A 23639-nucleotide genomic window follows, 5' to 3' on the forward strand; every position below is an offset into this window, starting at 1 on the left:
CAAAGAAGACAATCTTAAAAGTCTTTTACTGTATGATTTCAACTAGAATAACTGTGGAAACAGTAAAAAGATCAGTGGTTGCCATGGGTAGGACAGGAAGGTTAAATAGATGGTGGAGAAGGCAGTTTTTAGGGTAGTGAAACTGTTCTACATGAAACTAATGGTAAATATTTGACACAAATAGTGGACCTTAATGTAAACTATGAACTTATGTTAATAATAATGTATCAGTATGAATCAGCTGTATTAAATGTACCATACCAATGCAAGATGTTAATAATAGGGGAGATGGGGGAGGTGAGGAGTTACATGGAAACTCTGTTCTTTCCATTAAATTTTCTGTAAACCTGAACCCACTCAAATAAAATTTTGTGTCTAAGTTGAATATCAGTTACTTCATATGGTTCAACTTAAAATACATACACTTTCACTGTTGAGTAAAATGTTATCAGTTGAGTGCCGTGCCTGGTGTCCTTGAGTTTGGCAGCTGTGGTTTGATGTCTCTAGAGAAGGAAACCTCTGCCTCCTTTTGTTGTGGAAGAGCAGTACACGCTGCATGCTCTTGGTCAGGGCAGGAGCGTGGTTTCCGTTGTTCCTCACACAGACTTTCAATCAGTCCCCCTGTTTTTGGCCAACTGCCTCACTAGTGCTTTCTCCCATACCTGATTCCTCCAATTCCAGAGCTTTTCCAGGGTTTTTTGTTCATGTCAGCTTGCTCCTGGTATCTAGGTATCCCTTCACAAGCAGGCGCTTGGTTTTAGCTCCCTCAACTCCATTAAATAATTTACCACACTTTATCAATACACCATCTACAAAAATTTGTGTCCTCTGTTGTTTCCTTTTGTATTTATTTTGTTTTGTTTTGAAGATTTCTTTTTTTTATTCATTTACTGTTATTTTGGTGAGATTTCTAAAAGTGGAGAAACATTCTTTGTTCAAGATGTCTTGTTTAATCAGCCTGCTTTCAGTTTTTTCAATGTACTTTTAAAATGTTTTTAATTTTTATTTTGGCTGTACTGGGTCTTCACTGCTGCACAAGGGGGCTTTCTGTAGTTGTAGTGAGCGGGGACTACTTTCTAGCTGTGCACGGGCATCGCAGTGTGGTGGCTTCTCTCATTGTGGAGCACGGGCCCTAGGGCACACAGGGTTCAGCGGTTGCAGCTTGCAGGCTCAGTAGTTGTGGTTCACGGGCAGTTGGCTCACAGCCTGTGGTGTCTTCCCAGGCCTGGGTCTGAACCTGTGTCCCCTGCATTGACAGGCGATTCTTAACCACCGGACCACCAGGGAAGCTCAATTGCTTTCAATTTGATCAATAAGAATTTGGGTTTATTTCACTTTGTTTTCTTCTGTTTGGGGTAATTATAGTAACTTATTGATTATATGTTCTGTTTAGAGCTCTGGGCAGCTCTCTTTTGGAGGATGCTACTGATAATAAATAATACTCAAAATGTCTGGAAAAAGTGTCTCCAGAATCACAGTTGTGAACTAAAGTATGTATTTTTAAGTTGTTCACAGGGCTTAGGGCTCCTGCCAGAGGATTGTTACTCTTTGGTCCACCTGGAAATGGGAAAACAATGCTGGTAAGAATTCCTTTTAAATTGGCAAGTTCTATTGAGATATTAAGGGTATAATGTGAATAAAAGAAACATTTCATTGTCAGAGTCTGTCGTTTATGATTTGCCTTTTGTTGTTATATACTTTCTCCCTCCCCCTCCCTCCCCTCCCTCCCCTCCCCTCCCCTCCCCTCCGCTCCCCTCCCTCCCCTCCCCTCCCCTCCCCTCCGCTCCCCTCCCCTCTCCTCCCTCCCCTCCCCTCCCCTCCCCTCCCCTCTCCTCCCCTCCCCTCCCCTCCCCTCCCCTCTCCTCCCCTCCCTCCCCTCCCCTCCGCTCCCCTCCCCTCCCCTCCCCTCTCCTCCCCTCCCCTCCCTCCCCTCTCCTCCCTCCCCTCCCCTCTCCTCCCTCCCCTCCCTTCCCTCCCCTCCCCTCCCCTCTCCTCCCCTCTCCTCCCTCCCCTCCCCCTCCCTCCCCTCCCCTCCCCTCCCCCCCCCCCCCACACTGCGCACCTTGTGGGACCTTAGTTTTCAGATCAGGGATTGAATCCAGGGTCATGGCAGTGAAAGCACTGAGTACTAACCACTGGACCACCGGGGAACTCCCAGGTTTTAAGCTAGTTTTTAATGATGAAGATAGGTGAAAAACCATGTCTGTTATCTCCAGTATTAGTTTGATGCTGGGAACAGTATAATTTTCATTGTTTTCCCAAGTTAAATATTAAAATTTTGCCCTAGAAGAGCTTACCTTACTATATTGAGTATCTTCCTAATCTGTTTTTGTTTTTGTTTTTGTTTTTTTTTTACTATTTTAGCAAGTTTATTTAAATAAAATAATCAGCCTGATAACAGATTTCTCCCTTTCTTTTTTTCTAATTGAGGCATAACTGACATACAGCAGATTGTTTTTTTCTATATCGTTTTGCCAGAAGTTTTTGCTAGGATCTGAATACCTCTTTTCCTGAATGACTCTGCTACAGGGAAAACTAAATAGAGAAAGAGTAACTTTTTCCTTCAGCTGTTTCTCTTTCTCTAACCAGTTATCTTCTATAGCTTTTTTTTCTTTCCAACCTGTCCCTTTGACATCTCTCTTAGAGAGAGAGTGAGAAGAAGCACAGCTCCTCCTGCACCTTTTTCTCATTGCTGAGAAGGAAATACATTGATTGCTATTTGTTGGATGTGTCATACCTTATGTTTTTAGGAAATGTTTTATAGAAATTAAGTTGATCATATGTAGTTATCTTTTTAAAGCAATTGAACTAATATATTTACCCTTCTGATTTTTAAAGGCTAAAGCAGTAGCTGCAGAATCTAATGCAACCTTCTTTAATATAAGTGCTGCAAGTTTAACTTCAAAATATGTGAGTGTTCTTTTTCCAGTATTGTCATGCTTTAAGTTACTGTCTAAATGTTACTGTGTTAAGAATAAATGGCAATAACATTACACAGAGATGTTTTTCTATGAGTTTTATATCTATTACTTACATATTATTTAAATATCTTATTTTTTTACTCTTCAAAGTAGAAAGTTATGTACATTTGTTAGGCTCATTTAAAAGTGAAATTTTTCTGTGAGATTTGTTAGGGTTGTGTATTAAAGTAGCACAGACTAGCTGGCTTGAACAATAGAAATTTGGAGGCTAGAAGTACAAGATCAGTTACTGGCAGATGTCTCAGTTTTGTAAAGTAATTAAAAGTAACTATACAGTGATACTTTTCCTGGTTAAGTTTTGCTTCCTGTGTGAAATTTTACAAGTAAAACTGTTGTTACAGAAGGCTACCTATATTAGCCTACAACAGAGAACACTGTCAGGTAGGGATGCCAACCTAACTTACATACAGAACTGGCCTTAAGAAAGTATCACTTGAGGTTTTACTTCCTTTATAAAGTGTTTTGTTTTTTTAATGTATTTGCTTATTTTTGGCTAGGCTGGTTCTTCATTTCAGCATGCAGGCTTTCTCTAGTTGTGGCAAGCAGGGACTACTCTCCTGTTGCGATGCAGAGGCTTCTTATTGTGGTGGCTTCTCTTGTTGCGGAGCACAGGCTCAGGAGTTGTGTCCCTCAGGCTTAGTTGTTCCCGCAGCATGCGGAATCTTCCCAGATCAGGGTTTGAACCCAGGTTCCCTGCATTCACAGGTGGACTCAACCACTGGATCACCAGGGAAATCTTACAGGGTTGATGTCATAAGAGGTCATCTCTTGCGGTTCCTTCTGGCTCTGAGAATACTTGTTTTGCAGATTCTAAATCTGAGGCTTTTCCTTTTTAATTTAATTTTCAATAAAAAGAATAGATGCCACCTAGAGTACAAAGTAGAAATGGCAACCCACTCCAGTATTCTTGCCTGGAAAATCCCATGGACGGAGGAGCCCAGTAGGCTACAGTCCATGGGGTCGCAAAAGTCCGACACGACTGAGCAACTTCACTTCACCGCAAACCTCATGACCCTTTCAAAGCATAGATGCTTTGGTGCATAGAATGGCTTTAGTATAGTGTTCAAGCCCCTGATAATGTCTTAAGGAGTGTTCATAGACCACCTGGACCACCTAGAAATGCTTTGACATTTATTGACAGTGATATTGTGAGAATGGATTTTCAAGATGTTTTTAGTAGAGCAAGTTTTGTTTAGGAGAGCACGTTCCAACTTCTGTGCTTCTGTAAACACACCCTGCAGCCTACGGCTTACAGAATATTGCTGCATCCCTCTGTCCTCTGGTGTTCCCTCTTCTCAGTAGTTACATCCCAATCTCAAGTCTTAGAAATGCATAGTGAAACAAGACAGATATTTTGTTTTGTTTTTTAAAGTACTCACCAGATTCTCTTAATAAATAAGCAGTCTATTTACTGGTGTTATAAGGAACAATCAATAACCCCTATCCCCCTCACCCCTATTCTTTAAACCAAATCTTTGGTTGCTGCAAAGAAGGGAAGTTAAATTCCTAGGTACTAGATTTTCAGTAATGACATTAAAAAAGGTGGAAGGAACAATCTTGCATTTTGTGGGTTTAACAGTGTCCATTGCCTTGTTTTAGGTGGGAGAAGGAGAGAAATTGGTGAGAGCTCTTTTTGCTGTGGCTCGAGAACTTCAACCTTCCATAATTTTTATAGGTAAGAACATGTCTTCCAATAGCTTAGTTGAACTTTTGTAAAGTTCCCTTCTTCCAAATGTGAGGGAATGATAGGAAAGATTATTCAGAAGTAAAAAGTTTTTTAAAATTTTTATTGAAGTATAGTTGCCGAAGTAAAAAGTTTTTAAAAAGCACAAGATTAAAGACTGTCCAACAAATTGAGTAGGATACATTATATTAATAACCTAAATAATAAACTAGGTTAATCTCAGATAACTCACGTAGCTTGGCTTTTAATTAAAGTTTCATCCTTGTATTTCCTCTAGATGAAGTTGATAGTCTTTTGTGTGAAAGAAGAGAAGGAGAACATGATGCTAGCAGACGTCTAAAAACTGAATTTCTAATAGAATTTGATGGTGTACGTATTGATTATGATATTTCTATGTGGTAGCATTTTAGTGTATGTATTTTCCAATTGAATGGCCCAAATTAGAAATAGATATCTTTATTGTGTTTTTCTTTGTTATTACTTTAAAAATATTGAAAATAATTTTGACTTATAGGTACAGTCTGCTGGAGATGACCGAGTGCTTGTAATGGGTGCAACTAACAGGCCACAAGAGCTTGATGAAGCTGTTCTCAGGTAGGGAAATTTATGTGGAAATGCACACATTACAGATGTATTTACTCCTTTATTCATCTCACGTATTACTTGTCTCTTTCGTTCTCAGTGTAAAGACTGAATTCATTGTGTTCCTCTCTATAGTCATCCTCTGGCCTCTTGTTAGTAAACAAAACTTTCGAGGACAGGACCAGCATGATATCAGGAAAACTATTTTTAACTTTATGGTTTTAGGCAAATTGCTTATTTCTTCTGGGTTGAATTAAAGTCTTAAAACTCCAAAACTGATTTTTACCCTGCTAACACAGTTCATGTTTGAGCAAATTTGTTCCCTTTCTACTGGGAGGACAGTTTGACTCAACTGTCCAAATTATAAAATTCTTGGACCTCCCATTCTTTTCCTGAGGAATTTGTAATATTGCCTATTGTTTCTAGGACTGGATGTTGCAGTGTGAAAGTCTGAAGCCAGCCTGCTTTTATTCACATTTATTGGTTAACCCAGTAGGGTTAGTGTCTAATCTCCTTTCTACTACTACTATTACTTTTGTGACCTTTGTTTTTGTGATGGTTTTTGTTTTCTTTTTTATTGCTTTCCTGTTCTTTGCAGTCCCATTTTTCATCTTCTGTTGTCTTACTTCTTTGAACCTTTCTATCTCATTGAGCTCTTATTTCATAGGAGCCTTTTTTTTTCCATTAAATTATTTTCTTGAAAAGATATTGGTCACAGTTTTAACTTGCTTTATGGCAAAATCCTCTTGTGCATGTTCTTCATTTTATCTATTTTATGTTTATTGTATTCTTTCCCATCTTTTTTTGGTACTGTTCTTTAAAATCAGTCCTATGCTTTTGTCTGTTTTGCCTATTTTATTTGAATAAGGGGAGTTTTCTTGGAGGAACCTAATTTGGAAAGGATGTTGTAGAAGAGCTAGAAAAGTAAGATAGCAAGGCAAATATCTTGAATTGTCCTATATACCCTGGACTGGTGGGCAGTCTCACTGACTCACAGCAAAACCCCACCTGGTAAAGAAGTGTACGTGTATGTAAATAAGAGATTGGGTCGATTTAGTCTTCTTCAACTGAAAAAGATTGGCCATTGCAAGACAGCTTGTCCTCTTGCCAGACTGATATCTCCTTACAAAGATGTTGTGTCTTTGAGTTTCTTTGTTCAGTCTCATCTTCCTTGTCATTCCTTTGCTACTGACTAGGGTCACATGATCTGCAGAGCCAGTCCTCACATGCTTGTTTAAATGTGGGGAGGTTAGTTTTATTGCCCCTCAGAGTGTTCTCTGTTTTCTCTGGAAAACTGCTCTGACAGCTGTGTCTGGAATTTGCATTGGCAGGTCCTGTCTGTATTCACCTTTGTCGGTATAATTTTCACTGCCCTAGGCAGGCCTTCTTCATACATCTTAGTTCTATAAGCATTACCTGCTGACGATGGAGTTTACATTTCTGTTTCTGTTGTTCGTGTTGGTTTTAGTTGTTTTCAGTTTCAAGGCGATAGCAGGGATCTGTTTCTTTAACTCCTTATATCAGATATTTTGTTTTAAAGTGTTAACTACTGTTAAAAAAATACAGATACATAAAAGGTTAATTTAATTCTGACAATACTAAGGATTTTTAAACATTAACTGGAATTTTCCAAAATTATATTGGAGTACAGTTGATTTACAGTGTTCTGTTAGGTTCAGGTGTACAGCAGAGTGAGCCAGTTATACACATACATATATCCACTCTTTTTTAGATTCTTTTCCCATATAGGTCATTACAGAGTATTGGGTAGTCTTCCATGTGGTATATACAGTAGATCCTTATTAGTTATCTATTCTATATATTTAACTAGAATGTTTTAAAAGAGTGATTTTTTACATTGATGACTACTAAAATGTATTCAAATGCCTTGAGCACTATACTTAAAGCTTTGTTTTTGTTATTTGCTGTTTAAATTCAAAACTGTATTTCTGAGATTGCTTGAATCCTTTTTTTAGGCGTTTTACCAAACGGGTTTATGTGTCTTTGCCAAATGAAGAGGTATGTATCCATGTTTGAACTTTTTAATTTTAGGCAGAAACAAGACCTACCATTTAACATTACTAAGTCTTCTAGTATATGGTACAGCTGCATTGGAAAGTTTGGCAGTTTCTTAAAAAGATGAACTTACTGTAAGACTCCACGGGCTTCCCAGGGGCGCAGTGCTAAAGAATCTGCCTGCCAGTGCAAGAGACGCAGAAGACGCGGTTCAATCTCTGGGTCAGGAAGATCCCCTGGAGGAGGAAATGGCAACCCACTCCAGTATTCTTGCCTGGAGAATCCCATGGACAGAGGAGCCTGGCAGGCTACAGTCCATAGGGTTGCAAAGAGTCGGACACGACTTAGCAACTGAGCATGCATGTAAGACACCAAAATTTTATTCATAAGATTCTACTAGAGAAATGAAAACATGTATCTATAAAGACACGTACAAGAATTTTTACAACAGCATTATAAATAATAACCAAGAACTGCAAAAAAATCTAGTCATCAATTGGTGAATAGATAAATGTGCTCATTCCTTTTATTGCTAAATGGAACCATACCATTCCACATATGGTACTTTTACATACCGTAATATGGATGGACCTCAAAAACATTTTTTTAAGTGAGGGATGCCAGATGCAAAAGATTACCTATTATATGATTCCGTTTATATGAAGTGTCTGAAAAAAGGCTATTTCTAGAAACATAAAGTAGATAGTGGTTAGCTAAGGCTTTGGGTGGAAGTCAGAATTAATTGCAAACAGACACAGGTGAGCTTTTTGGAGTGATAGAAATGTTCTAAAATCGGATTATGGTGATGGTTGCCCAACTCTAATCTTATTAAAAGTCACTGAATTATACACTGAAAGTGGGTGAGAGTCCATGTTATATGAACCCATACCTTTAAATTGTGGTTGTCTACCTCAGATCCTTAACATCCTTGGTGGTAGCAGCAGCTATTTACTTAGTGCTTTATTTGGATTAGTTTTAACTCTTTTAGCAACTTTCAAAAAATTGTCATTTTAATAGATAAGAGTGAGGCGGTAAGAGGTGGAGTGTTTTGTGTAAAATCATAGAGCTCCTAAATGAGAGTTAGGATTTGAACCTAACTCCTGGATATTTTATTAAGCTAACTCTTTGGACTGATAATTCTTTAATATTTCTTTTCAGACACGACTACTTTTATTAAAAAATCTATTATGTAAACAAGGAAGCCCATTGACCCAAAAAGAACTAGCTCAACTTGCTAGGTGAGTGATTTGATTTCATCTATCCTGCAGCTTTTCTTTATTTTTAAGAAGTCTTTTTCTGTTTTGTTTAAAGTAAGCGCATGTCTGAAACAAGTAATTTATCTGAATACTTGTTTTATTCTCTACTTCCTTTATCTTTTCACTTACCTCATTTTCTTATGTATGATACCTAAATTTCAGTTTCTAAATCCTCTGGAAGACATGACCTATTAGCTATTTGCTAATGATGGTACTATATTTTTTTAATAAACTTAAGTTCTATTAAAATAATTTTTCAGATGTAAAACATTGCATATTTGCCCACACCAACAGGTATTTTCACTTAAACTTGTTCTTTTGTATTACACATAATTTTTTTTAAACTTTGACATCTTCAAGTTTTTTTTAATAAGTGGTGTATTAAGTAGAAACTGAATATAGGAGATGCACTCATGCATTTTTAGTCATTGGAAAAAACTCAAAAAGTAATTTAAAATATTCAACAAGAATGTGAATAGCTAGTATTGTGAGTAAAAACTCTTGAGTTGCCAGATACCTATGAAAAAAGAACAAATTCATTCTTTGTTATTCCAGTAAAAAAATCTGCTAATAATGTTTCTGCAGTTATTTAACAGAGTACATGAAAAGTAAATATTTTTTTCCCGTTCTGTTTTCCTCTTCCTCTTGACTTCCCTAGTTCTTAATTCCCTTTAATAATCTTTTGGCTGCCCAGGAGTTCCCACTGTGGCGTCCCATTCAGGTGTACCTCTTTTTGCCCATGTCTTCTACCCCAGACCCTTCCTTCACCCTGTCTGTCCTATAGGGTGTCCTACAGATGAAGAAATCTTCCTTGATTGCCCCTCATTCCATCAAGGCAGTTCTTGGTCTAGATAGAGACTCATTAATCTGTAGAGAAGTAATTGCAGTTATGTGTCAGTTGGCCAGCAATGGTTTATAGATGTAACCTTTCCAGGGCACATATTTACAACTTAATGGAGTCTCCTGGAGATGTAGTATACCTTAATCTAAAGGAATGGTTCTACTTCCTATTGCCATACACAAAGATAAACTCAAAATGGATTAAAGACCTAAATGTAAGACCAGAAACTATAAAACTCTGAGAGGAAACATAGGCAGAACACTTGGCGACATAATAAATTAAAACAAGATCCTCTATGACCCAACTCCTAGAGTAATGGAAATAAAAGCAAAAATAAACAAGTGGGACCTAATTAAAAGCTTTTGCACTGGAAGGGAAACTATAAACATGGTGAAAAGAAAAGCCTCAAAATGGGAGAAAATAATAGCAAATGAAACAACTGAAAAAGGATTTATTTCCAAAATATATAAGAAGCTCATATAACTCAATACCAGAAAAACAACCCAATCAAAAAGTGGGAAAAAGACCCTTAACAGATATTTCTCCAAAGAAGACATACAGATGGCTAATAAACCCATGAAAAAATGCTCAACATTGCTCATTATTAGAGAAATGCAAATCAAAACCATGATGAGACACCAGCTGACACTGGTCCGAATGGCCCTCATCAAAAAGTCTATCAGCAGTAAATGCTGGAGAGGGTGTGGAGAAAAGGGAACCCTCTTGCACTGTTGGTGGGAATGTAAATTGATACAGCCACTGTGGAAGATGGAATGGCGATTCCTTAAAAAGCTAGGCATAAAAGCACCATATGACCCAGCAATCCCACTCCTAGGCATATACCCTGAGGAAACCGAAATTGAGAAAGACACATATACTCCAATGTTCATTTCAGCACTATTTACAATAGCTAGAACATGGAAGCAACCTAGATGTCCATCAACAGATGAATGGATAAAGAATCTGGTACATATGTACAATGGAATATTACTCAGCCATGAAAAGGGATGCATTTAGGTCAGTTCTAATGAAGTGGATGAACCTAGAGCCTACTATACAGAGTGAAGTAAGTCAGAGAAATATAAATATCACATACTAACACATATATATGGAATCTAGAAAGATGGTATTGATGAGTTTATTTATAAGGCAGCAGTGGAGAAACAGACATAGAGAACAGACTTATGGACATGGGGTCGGGGAGGAAGAAGAGGGTGAGATGTATGGAAAGAGTAACATGGAAGCTTACAGTACTATATGTGGAAATAGATAGCCAATTGGAATTTGCTGTATGACTCAGGGAACTCAAACAGGGGCTCTGTGACAATCTAGAGGGGTGGGATGGGGAGGGAGGTGGGAGGGAGGTTCAAGAGGGAGGGGACATATGTATACCTATGGCCGATTCATGTTGACATTTGGCAGAGAATAAAATTCTGTAAAGCAATTATCCTTCATTTAAATTAATTAAAAAATAAAAAGGGAATGTTTCTAATGGTGAAGACTTGAGGCATTATAAGGAATCAGTAAGTTGCTTTGTTTTTAGTGAGTGGGCCTTCCTGTGCCCTTAAAAATCAAATCACAGAGCTGTCTGCTTGATGACAGAGGCAAACTAGGGTTTTACCCTCTTATTATGTGGCGATTTTAAATCTGGAAAGGTAAAAATAACTTGTTCTTTCTTCCTTCTCATTCTCAGAATGACAGATGGATACTCAGGCAGTGATCTAACAGCTTTGGCTAAGGATGCAGCACTGGGTCCTATCCGAGGTAGGAATTCCAGAGCTTGAAACATTTAGAAGTGTTTATTACACCATTCAGAAGTTTAAGAAGTCATTATTGAGAGGTCTTTTTTATTGTTGGAAAGCAGTAAAGCTGAATCAGTGGAAAACTTGATTAAAACTTGATACAGAGTTTTTAGACTTAAAGTTAAGTAGCCTTTCTGAGAAAAGCTTTAGATTCATTGGCCACATATGCTCTGTAGCATAGCTGCTGCTGCTGTTGCTACTGCTTCTGCTGTTTCTTCTTCCTCTTCCTGCTTTTCCATTCTCCTCCTTCCTCCTCTTCTTCCTTCTCCTCATCTTCCTCCTTCCTCCCCCTCCCCACTTTTTTTCCCCACAACACAGGAAATGTGAAACCATTCTTAGCTCACAGACCATATAAAGACAGTCCATGGATCATTGTACCTTCTAGACAGCAGATTTTGCAACTTGATAGTAGGTTCGCAGCAAAAAAAACCCCTCTTAAAAAACAGAGCTTTTTTAAGCAAGTGAAAAAGAATAATAAAGGGAAAATGTTCTTATCTATTTTATGGTTCTTTTCTATATTCTAATATCACTTGAAATTGATGTGTATAAGGAAACTTATATAAATAGATGTTTTTACTTTTATCATTATATGTTATCTTTTGAAAAATTGCAGCAAAGTATATCATTCATTGCTTTGTTTTGATTCAAGGTAATTTGTTGATTCTGAAATACCACATCCGTCATTTTTAGATTATGTTAAACTCCGGGTGATAATCACTTTAGAGTAGATGTTGTCAGCTACTTTTCCACAGGCAACATGGGAAGTGGATGGGTGATGCTCCCAGGTTTGCACTCAGATTACTGGCTATGATGGCAAAATAGAACATGGAACATGCAACTTCAGAATATATCTCTCACAGTCAGACTACTGGTTAAGAACTGCTGCTTTAGAGAGTAATAAATATAACCTTGAGAATATATTTTGAAACTCTGGGTAAAGCATTTTAGTCAAGCTTTCATTATGCTGGAGGCATAACATCTTGTTCAGATACTGAACTCAGAAACATTAGCTAATGTATAAATCATTTGTATTTTGGGGGATATGTTAGCTATTATTCTGAAAAAAAAAAAAGTGTTGGCTTAAAACAACTAATGACTTTTGTAAAGAAGTTGCATTATTTTAAGTTTAGTTTCACATTTATAGATCCTATTGTTCTTGAGCAATATATGAAGAAACCGATGCCTTCCTAAGAAGGAATATTAGTGTAAGCATTTATAAATTGTATATGCTCTTATTAATAATCTATTTTTCTCTTCATATAATGATTTATATTGAACATATACTTTTAGATTTTGAGCTTTGTTTATTTAAACTTGGAAGTCTTTTTCTTCCCTAAGTGCTTCATTTTTATATTTTACAGAACTGAAACCAGAACAAGTGAAGAATATGTCTGCCAGTGAGGTAAACTGTTTTATAATTACCTTTCTTTTGTCTGGTCCTGTAGATTGTAAAACATATATTTTGTCTGGATTTTTCCAGTTTGATTAGAAACCAGAAAAAATTACTTTTGCTTCATTTCAAAATACGGAAGACTCAAATTACGATCTCCTTTGGTGTCATTTGGTAATGCACAAAATATACATAATCATTAAATCATTTTCTGTCAAATCACTATATAAATACTAAACAAAACAAACTTATAGGCAACTTGAGAATTTTATACATTGTAAAGATGACTTGTAACAGGTTAACCCCTTGATGTTCTATTCTGTTAGTTTTTCAGTAATGTTTGTTTTCTTTCTTATAAAAGCAATACAGTTTCCATTGTAACATAATTTGTTACCTCTTAAAAATATGGTAGGTCCCTTTAAGAAATGCTGAAGCATTACTTTTGAAAAAAATTGCCTGCAAAATATAGAATTGGATATGCAGAATGATCATAACTATGTATTCAGACATTTTAAATCAGATTTAAATTATGTAACTTATCTCTCAGAGCTCAGATAGCACCTGAGACATTACTAACCAAAGAGACTTCATTCTTGGCATAGAATAGCGAACAGAACTCCACTGGAGTTCGAGTGTGAACGCCAAAAAAGAAAAAAACCAACAAAAACCCCCAGAAACATGAGCTGGAGGATGGCAAGGGGTTTGCACATTGCAGAGAGTCCTGTCCAAGTATTAATAGTGAAATCTTAATGTAGAGAATGAGTGTACTTGAATTTGAGTACATTTTGGCAGTCCTCTTTCTTCATGCTTCCAAGTAAATTTGAGGTTATTATCTTCAGGCATCTTGTGCATAGTGGTTAACCAGCTACATTACTAAGAAAGCCTTCACACTTCTTGCAGCCACAACACTTTTCCATTTCAACAGTCTGGTTTACCTGGAGTATGAATGAAACTTTTTAGGAATAAAGAATTCCACATATCATATGCTTGTGTTTAGCTACGATTACCTTTAAAATTCACTTTTAAAGTATAGTTTCATGTTCCTCTTATCTGACTCATTATTTTGATTCCATATATTTCTAATTTAAAAAATATGTATTAGTACTAAGTGTCTTGAGGGCTTTTATACTTATGTATAAATTATTAACAATGTCCCATCTATATATTATTTTTTAAATGTTCTTTTAGCATAAACCTAATATGTGCTTTTCTATCCAAAAAGTAAGCACTGTGCATGAATTCTTTCTTTCCCACACACCACTCTCCCTACCTTGGACTCAGGACAGGTGAACTTGGTATTTCATGTATATACCCTGTCCCCCCTAGATTAAAATTGAAGAAAGGTCTGTTGTGTGACACTTTAGGCCTCTGTCTTTGTCCTGTGAACAGACCATACAGAATGAAGGTGCTAATCAAGCCCATAAGTAATGAACTAAAACCATCAGCTGACAAATAATTTTTAGTAAGAAGTTGTCTACTAATTCCTAATCAACTTCTACAAAATCCACTGAACCCCATGTCTGCAAGTATTCCTCACTCTGTCTCAAGTGCCTCGGCCCTGGCATTTTCTGTGAATAAGGAATGGCTACCCACTCCAGTATTCTTGCCTGGAGAATTCCATAGACAGAGGAGCCTGGCAGGCCCCAGTCCATAGGGTCGCAAAGAGTCAGACATGACTGAGCAACTAACACTTGTACTTTTTCACTTTCAACCATTCGGAAGGCCACTAAAAAACCTATAAATGGATGCTTGGATACACCTTCATTAGTACCTTATACTGATTTTATGAAAGCAAGTGGGTGGCTGCTTAGGGAATAGGAAAAATTCTTAGGAATCTGTTCATAATTATTTCATGAGAAAAGAAACCTGTTTTCTGTTGATAGTGGATTTATTAACCTTTATGTTTTACCCATCCTGAGAATTATACATACAACTAAACTTTAACATTTTTCTCCTTCATTGAACAAACTCAACTTAAACATAGTTCCTGTTTTACTTGAAGAGTAAATTGAGTCTATTTTCTTTTTTTAGTAACTCTTTTAGAGTCATGATTTTAAAACAAGGCAGTTCTGTGGCAATAGGTGTCTATTGCCATGTAACAAAACTTGCCACAAAATTTAGCAGCTTAAATGGCATGTTTATTATCTCACGTTTTCACAGAGAAAGGAATATGGGCACAGTTTAGCTCAATCCTGCACTTCAAACTCTCTGAGGGCTGCAGTCAAGGCATTGGTCTAGGGTTTCTTACAAAGCTGTAATCAGGATGTTGTCTGGGGCTATAGTCATTATAAGGCTCAAACTAGAAAGATCTGCTTCCAGGCTCATGTGTTTTTTTGTGTTTTGTTTTTTGCCAGATTAATTTCCTCTTGTGTTGTTGGCCTGAAAGCCTCAGTTTTCTCTGTTTATTGGCTGGAAGCCACCTTCTGTTCCTTGTCACATAGGCCTCTCCAACATAGTAGTTTGCTTCATCAAAGCCAGTGAGCCAGGAAGAGAACAGAGAGTGCCAGCAGGATGGAAGTCATAGTCTTGATAACCTAATCATGGAAGTCACATCTTATCACTTTTGCTGTAGTCTGTGCTTAGGTCCAGTCTATACTCAGGGGAAGGGATTACACAAGGGCATATATAACAAGAGATGGAATCATTAGGAGACACAGCAGGAGATACCTGCCACATCTGTAAATCAATTTAATTTTATGTTTAATGGGTCACACTTGGCCAGCAAAATCTGCTTTTATATTAAGATGAGCCCTCTCAACTCTTGCTTTAGAACTCTGAAAAACATTGTTGCTTTCTGGGAGCAAGGCACACCTTGAAATTGCATATCCCAAGACTAGAATCAGCAACTTTAAGAACCTGGGTTCATTTTAATGGAGAATAATTTAAAGACTGTGTGTCAAAATGCATACTACTTTGTTTTTATTAGTTTGGGTGTTAAGTTAGCCTACTCCAATGACAGCTTAAAAATGCAGATTTTTTAAAATATCATGAATTCATTCTAACAGGACATTTATTTCAGTATTACAGTGTAACATATCTACTTGAATTATATCTTGTATTTTAAAAATATGTAAGCCATTTCATTATTTTAAACTAAATTTTTTCTATTTATTTGGCTGTGTTGGGTCTTCATTGTGGCACGTGGGTCTTCCTTGCAACCTGTGGGATCTTCCGTTGTGGTGTGTGGGCTCAATAGTTGTGGCACATGGGCTCCAGACTACACGGGCTTTAGTAGTTGCTCTGCAGCATATGGGATCTTAGTTCCCTAACCAGGGATCAAATCTGTGTCCCCTGCATTAAAGGCAGGTTCTTAACCTCTGGACCACCAGAGAAGTCCCTATATTTTAGATAGTACTAAAACTTAAAACTACTGAATTATAAAAAATAACATGATGGTACCTTTTTGTGATCATTCCAGTAATAATGTGTGTCCGGTTACATTATTAAAGTTTTTGCTCCTACTGTATACTTTTATACAATATATTTTTAACCTAATGGTCTTAATATTAATAATTTGGTAACAGCTTTTAGCTATTAGTCCTGGTTTATGAGTTGATGTTTATAAAGCACTGAAAGTCTGGCAATAGTGAATACTGCATTTAAAAAGTGAAAGTGTTAGTCACTTAGTCATGGTTGACTCTTTGCAACCCCATGGACTGCAGCTCATCAGGCTCCTCTGTCCATGAACTTCTACTGTATAAGTGTCCATTAAATAACTGACATGAGTCTCCTGCAATGCAGGCAGATTCTTTACCATCTGAGCCACCAGGGAAGCCCTAATTTAAAAATACATAAATAATAATGGCAACCTTTTATAGAGATCAAGGAAATCCATTTTATTTTCTTACTGATTTTCTTAATCTATGCAGTGTTGATATTAGCGAGGATATAAAGTAGTTAGATTGGGTTTTATAAGAGTAATAAAAAGAATATACTCAATCTAGATGTCTTTCAACAGATGAATGGATAAAGAAGTTGTATACATATATACAATGGAATATTACTCAGCCATAAAAAAAAAGAATTTGAGTCAGTTCTAGTGAGGTAGATGAACCTAGAGCCTGTTTTACAGAGTTAAGTAAGTCAGAAAGAGAATAACAAATACCATGTATAAATGCATACATATGAAACCTAGAAAAATGGTACTGATGAACCTATTTGTAGGGCAGTAATAGAGACATAGACATAGAGAACAGACTTGTGTACCACAGCAGGGGAAGGAGAGGATGGGACAAATTGAGAGAGTAGCATTGAGACATATTCATTACCATATGTAAATAGTAGCCAGTGGGAATGTGCTGTATGATGCAAGGAGCTCGACTTGGTGCTAGAGGGCTGGGAGGTGGGAAGGAGGTTCAAGAGGAGGGGACATATGTATACCTATGGCTGATTCGTGTTCATGTATGGCAGAAACTAACAACATTGCAAAGCAGTTATCCTCCAATTAAAAATAAATTTTAGGACTTACCAGGTGGCGCAGTGGATAGGAATCCACCTGCCAGTGCAGAGGACATGGGTTTGATCCCTGGCCCAGGAAGATTCCACATGCTGAGGAGCAACTAAGCCCATGTGTCACAACTACTGAAATCTGCATGCTCTAGAGCCTGCAAGAGTAGCCCTCACTCTCTGTAACTAGAGAAAGCTCTCACGCACCAATGAAGACCCAGCACAGCCATAAATAAATCAAATTTAAAATGTAAATTAAAAAAAATACAGATAAGTATCAGTTGAAATTTTGTCTCCAGTTCTTCTTATTTGGAAGCAAAATATACATGTAAATCTGTGATAATTTTTAATTGACCACTTTGTGCCAGATTCCATTTTGTCTTTTAAAAATGCTTAGGTAAAAATTAGGTATTTATTAACTCATTTTTGTTTTATTCTATATTCTCAAAACCAATTAAAAATCTGAGAAAATAAGACCAAATTAAATATATTACGAACAATAATAATAAAATTTTAGACATAAGCATCCTCCGTGTTGTATTAAGAGCAATATTTCCTTTAGAGTCCCACGTGCATCTTGTAAACTCCTTTTCCCTTTCTGAGAAACATGAATTTAGCCAGAGTATGCTTGTGGTGAGTGAGACTTGAGAATGTAAAATTTCATGAAACTGTGCAGAAAAAAAATTGGAAAGAGATAACCCAAACAGTGGTTGTATATCTGAGTAGTGGGATTGTGTTTATTTTTTCTGATTGCAAATATTTTGTCTAGCTTTCTGCAATGATTGTGTTTTTGTTTTTATAGTGGGAAAATACTGGGATTTAAAATGTTAATACCTAAGAAGCCAAACACATGAAATGAAAGTATATTATTTGGTAGGATTTCTTAGATAGGAAACGTACCTAATATATACTAATATGTAAAATAAGATGATTGGCATGATTTTCTAAGAATACGTCTATATATATTTTAACATTAATAAACAAAGCATTTTTAGCCACCATTGGGTCGGCTATTGTATATGTGATAATCATTTGTATTGTGTGCTTTTTTTTAAATCTAGATGAGAAATATTCGATTATCTGACTTCACCGAATCCTTAAAAAAGATAAAACGCAGTGTGAGCCCTCAAACGTTAGAAGCATACATACGTTGGAACAAGGACTTTGGAGATACCACTGTGTAAGCCTGCAGAATATTTACTTTTCAAGAGAAAAACATACCATCTTCGATGAATAGTTTTATCAGCTACGGAAAGTCAGCCTAAGTTTACAGGACTTTTCAGAGTCTTACAATTACTTGTGCACCCCAGAAGATGAACCATAAAATAAATTTAAATAAAGTATACAATGCAAATGGAATATTTTTGTTTAAGGCCTTCTTGGCTTAATGGTCACGGATATCCCAATGGGCACTGTAAGTCAGAACACAACAAAATCTGAATCTGGTCTTCTTTACCAACATAATCGTAATGTAAATAGTAATTTGTATATTATGTTGCAGATGAAAGTATTCCAGAGACGGTGAATGGTAGAAGACACAGAGCCTTTGGTGGTTTGTCTTCTGACATCTTTTCTTAAAATAGTCATTTTTCCTGTTTTCATTTCCTGCTGTTGTCTTTACTATGAGTGATTGGAATGCCAAACACTCTGTTTCTTTTTTTTTCTTTTTACAAATTGTGTGCCAAATGAAACTTTTTCCTATGTAACAGTAGTAGGAAAAAGAATTTTGAAGGTTTTTTTCTTCTTCATACATCTACAGACATTAAAAATGTTTTCTTTTCACTTTTTATTTTTTCTATTACCTTTCTACCAAACAATTTGGAGAGCAATACGATAGCAACAAAACAAATCTAGTGAAAGGAGAAGGAGAAATTTTGAAGTTTTCAGATACTCTGTCATACAACATGTAGACCAGTCCTCCTGTGATCTGTAGTATTTTTTTTCTAATATGTTTGTCAGAAATCTATTGTAGACTGTTAACTTATTCCTAATGGAATTTATTTTCTGCTAGAATTAGTCTAATATTTAAGAAAGCCAATTTTAACCACTATGAAAGTGGTTCCTGTGCAAGAGAAGGGAAATACTGGGAGCGAAGACATTTCTAATTTATTGCTTATTACTTTCTTACTGTTTACAGGATAATTACAAGCCAGTGGATCTACCATGTTTTATTAATGCCTCCAATGAAACTTTAAAAAATTACTGAATTTTTATATTGCATACATTTTATAGGTTTCTTGTGCTCACTTTGTTAACTAAAAAGTTTTAGTCTGTTAATCTGCCTTTTGTTCCCCAAAAATGTACAGTAATTCCATTACTTGTTTGTATGTGTGGGTTTTTGTTACAAAAATGTCCTTGTAGGAAGTAGAGACTCATATCAAGGCCTTCTAAATATTGTAATAAAGGCAAATGGATATTTGCCATTAGTTTACTGGTTAAAAGTTTGTTTACAGAAATCGTCTTTGGTGCTTTTATGTAAAATGTCATGGGTGGAAAGAATAATTTTATAGTAGTAACAAATATTTTTTTTTTTTGGAAAAATATCTCTGCTTTGAGAAAATATATTAAAGTTAACTTGCCCCCACTAGATAAGAATTTTATAATGAAGACATACATTCTTCTTAACTTTACTCTTTCTTATCTTTAAGATTTATCTAAATGTAGAAGATGTATGATTATATGCTGTTTGTAGTTATAACTTAAATCATGTCTCCTCTAGTCATAGAACTCCCTGGATAATAAAAATGAGGGTTGAGATAAATCGAAAAAAAAAATTTTAAGCCAAAACCATGATATTTTAGGTCATGAGTAGTATCTTTAAGGTCTCAAACATTATAGCATCCATTATAAAATACTGATAATGAAAGATGATGAAAATATACACGAGAAGTATGATGAACATCCCAAATTAAAACATTTTCAATAAAGCTCATAAAATTTCATTTTTAAATTTTCATTTGGAAAAAGATTATTGATAACTGGTAAGTTGTATTAAAAGTCCATGGGCTAAAAAAAAAAAAAAAAAAAAAGTCCATGGGCTTTAAACTTAAAACTTTTAAACTACAAACTCCTCTAAAACTGGCATAATACTATATACATTAATTGTAGCTCATTTATTGGGAAAAGTTTTAGATAACAGACTTCGCATGTTACATAACAAATTAATATTATCATAAACATTGAGTCAGAATTATACTACTGTATGCACATCCATGTATGGAAGTTAATTTCCTGATCAAGTCTGAAATTGAACTTAGTGCTAGAGGACAATTTTCTTTGACTTACATGACCTAAGTTTTATTTTAAGCTGTGTTTCTCTCATAGAATGGCCATAAAAGTAGAGTAATTATATGGTAGGACGTGTAAGGTTTTGGTTTGATCTTTTTCAATAAAGATAGAAGTTGCTGAGGATTTCCGAAATAATTTTAGATTGTGACCTTGTAGATTTTGCATTGAGCTCTGTGTCATAGTATTCAGTAAAAGGTAATGTTTAAACCTTAGTGTGCTCTTCATGTTACTATGGCAGAGTTTTGTAAACTAAATTAAAACTTACTGATGTACTGGACTTTGAGCCAATGGAAAGAATCAGTACTATCTTTCCAGATATCTTAAGGGTAAAAGCTTATTCTAAGACAGTCTGCCAAATGAGGTTATTAGGTTTCTGACTTGCAAATATGCTTCGTGCTTGGAAAGAATTGGAAGAAAAGCTAGAACTCTAATTTAATATACAGCCGTCTTTGTTTATAGTGTACACTTCATTATATTTTGTACAAAAACTAATTCTTTTGGTAGAATGAACCATTTACAGTTTGTTTTTGGACTTTGAGTCAAAGGATTTACCTTCAAATACTTGTCTCAGTTTTACTCTGGTCTTTTGTACTTTTCTTCAGAAGAAATGAATTAAAAGATTCAGCTGCATAAGTGGGTTTTTATCCTAATGGATTGGAAATAAATTATAAACTTTATTTTGCCTTTAATTTATTTGAAACTTTTTGAGATTTCAGAGGTTGTAGTCTGGTATTGAAGGAGTAGCTTGTATTGAACTGACTCTTGCCAATAACAATTACAAACTCTGAATAAAATATAAAAAGCTGTGATTAGAAGACTAGAGAGCAGTCAAAAATGGGCAAAAACAGCACAAAATCATACTAGAAGAGATCCACATTAACTAGGTTTCACCATGAGAGCAACTTGCAGCATCTGCACTGTGCTTGGAAATAAATTCAAGGAGAATGTGACAGTCTTAATGAGCTGAGGAGTCATTTAGTGCTCCTAGAACAGTGTGAAGTTGGGAGGGAAATTTTGAAAAGGAGAGATCTAAGTCCCAAAATCTGCCTGCAAATTCTTTTCAAATGCTTGTTGGTTTCTGAAATTATACCTGTGCAGTGTGACAGTCAAAAGAATCCAGGAAGAAGCAATCGTTGAAATCCAGAGTAGTTATAGCAGTCGCTGGACGAATAAAGTTTGAAATTCAAATTCCAGTAAGGGGTCTAGTAAACACTCTGGTTTTCCATTGACACCTGAAAAGGGCCATGGCTTAGGAGGAAGGACAGCATCCTAGAATGAGGGCTGTACTTTAGAACTCTGGGCACAGCTGGAAGAAACTCGCTGAAACAAAGCTTAAAATCAGGCTTTCACAACATCAGGGTTATCCATTAGTACTTTAACAGCTAGCCAGAATAAAACATTGTTAAAACAGAATCCAGAGCCTTTACAACATATTAATTCACAAAGCCCAGCAAAAATAATAAGCATATAAAGAAAAATTATATGATCCATAATCAACAGAAAAATCTATAGAAGCAGAAACACAGATGACTATTTTGGAATTAACAGAAAATTATTTAACAGCTTTAAAATACATTAAAAATTTTACAAGGGAAAATGATGGATTAATGGATTAGGATTCTTAGCAGAAAAATAGAAACTGAAAACCAAATAGAAAGTCTGTGACTATAAATTATGAAATGAATGACATTGTCTGAAATTTGAAAAATCACTGGGCAGGCTTAACAGTAAACTGGGTGCATCAGAGATAAAACAGGAAGGCAGTTAATATAATTATCAAAGTGAAGCACAGAGAAATAAAGAAACAGATTTCAGACCTGTGGGACAGAATCAGCCTAATGTACATGTACTTTGAGGTCCAAAAGGAGAGGACAGGGAGAGAATGGGGCAACAGAAATATTTGAAGCAGTAATGCCTGGAATTTCCCAAAATTGTTGGAAGACATCAACTTACAGGTCCAAGAAGTTCAGTGAACTCCAAGCAGAATAAATGCGACAAAGATCACATCTGAGTACCTCCTTTGCAAAATACACACACATGCACAAAACGAAATCAATTAAATATCAAAAGCAGCCAGCAAAGGGAAATGACATTACACTTGAATAAAGCAAAAATGGTGGGTAACTTTATTTGAAACAGTGGAATCCAGGAAATGGAGTGACATTTTTAAAGTGTAAAAATTATACAATACTATGTAAAAAAAAAAGGTGAACAATGGACCTACTGTGTAGCATAAGAAACTATATTCAATATCTTACAATAACATATCATCAAAAAAAATCTGAAAGAGAATATGTAACTGAAATCACTTGACTATACACCTGAAACATATGTTGTTCAGTCGATTAATGGTGTCTGATTCATTGCGACCCCATGGACTGCAGCACAATAGGCTTCCCTGTACTTCACCATCTCCCAGAGTTTGCTCAAACTCATGTCCATGGAGTTGATGGTGCCATCCAACCATCTTATCAACAACACTGGAACTCAACTATACATCAGTTTAAAAAATAAGTGCAAGAATAAAAGTTAACCTAAAATTTTGTTTACTTAGAATGTTCAAAATACATAAAACTCATTCCAGTTGTACAAAAAGTAAGAGAATTTGTTCTTAACAGGCTGACATAGGAAATTCTTTAGCCTGTTTTTAAAAATAGTTATTTTATTCATTTGGCTGCTCCAGGTCTTGGTTGTGGCACTTGGGATCTTTGATCTTCATTGTGGCATGTGATCTAGTTCCCTGACCAGGGGTCAAACCTGGGCCCCGTGAATTGGGAGCTCAGCGTTTTAATCACTGGACCACCAGGGGAAGTATCTAAAAAATTCTTTGGGCTGATGAAAAGGAATCCTCCAAAGGAATCCACATCTCCAGGAAGGATTTAAGGACTTTGGAAATTATATTGTTCAGTCATGCAGTCTTGTCCCACTGTTTGTCACCCCATGGACTGCAGCATGCCAGGCTTCCCTGTCCATCACCATCTCCCAGAACTTGCTCAAACTCATGTCCATTGAGTCAGTGATGCCATCCACCCATCTCGACCTCTGTCATCCCCTTCCTCCTGCCTCCAGTCTTTCCCAGCATCAGGGTCTTTTCCAATGAGTCATTTCTTCCCAAAGTGGCCAAAGTATTGGAGCTTCAGCCTCAGCGTCAGTCCTGCCCATGAATATTCACAGTTGATTTCCTTTAGGATGGACTGGTTGGATCTCCTCGCAGTCTAAGGGACTCTCAAGAGTCTTCTCCAACACCACAGTTCAAAAGCATCAATGCTTCGGTGCTCAGCCTTCTTCATGGTCCAACTCTCATCCATATGTTGCTACTGGAAAAACCTATTTTTGACTATACAGACCTTTGT

General features: G+C 36.2%; 1 protein-coding gene across 4 annotated transcripts in view; it reads left to right on the top strand.

Annotated features, from left to right (window-relative positions):
* Positions 1–18349, top strand: part of SPAST (spastin) — a 50092-nt gene extending 31743 nt beyond the window's left edge. For all 4 annotated transcript variants that reach the window (XM_052649692.1, XM_052649695.1, XM_052649693.1 and 1 more), the window contains 10 exons: positions 1506–1580; positions 2839–2910; positions 4581–4656; positions 4943–5034; positions 5180–5259; positions 7224–7266; positions 8422–8501; positions 11054–11124; positions 12524–12564; positions 18060–18349. In XM_052649692.1, coding sequence (XP_052505652.1) covers positions 1506–1580; positions 2839–2910; positions 4581–4656; positions 4943–5034; positions 5180–5259; positions 7224–7266; positions 8422–8501; positions 11054–11124; positions 12524–12564; positions 18060–18182 — 753 coding nt within the window. In that variant the 3' untranslated portion in view covers positions 18183–18349. The remainder of the gene's footprint in view (positions 1–1505; positions 1581–2838; positions 2911–4580; positions 4657–4942; positions 5035–5179; positions 5260–7223; positions 7267–8421; positions 8502–11053; positions 11125–12523; positions 12565–18059) is intronic.
* Positions 18350–23639: the final 5290 nt, after the last annotated feature.

The sequence above is a fragment of the Budorcas taxicolor genome, chromosome 11 (assembly GCF_023091745.1).
Source record: "Budorcas taxicolor isolate Tak-1 chromosome 11, Takin1.1, whole genome shotgun sequence".
Lineage (NCBI taxonomy): Eukaryota > Metazoa > Chordata > Mammalia > Artiodactyla > Bovidae > Budorcas > Budorcas taxicolor.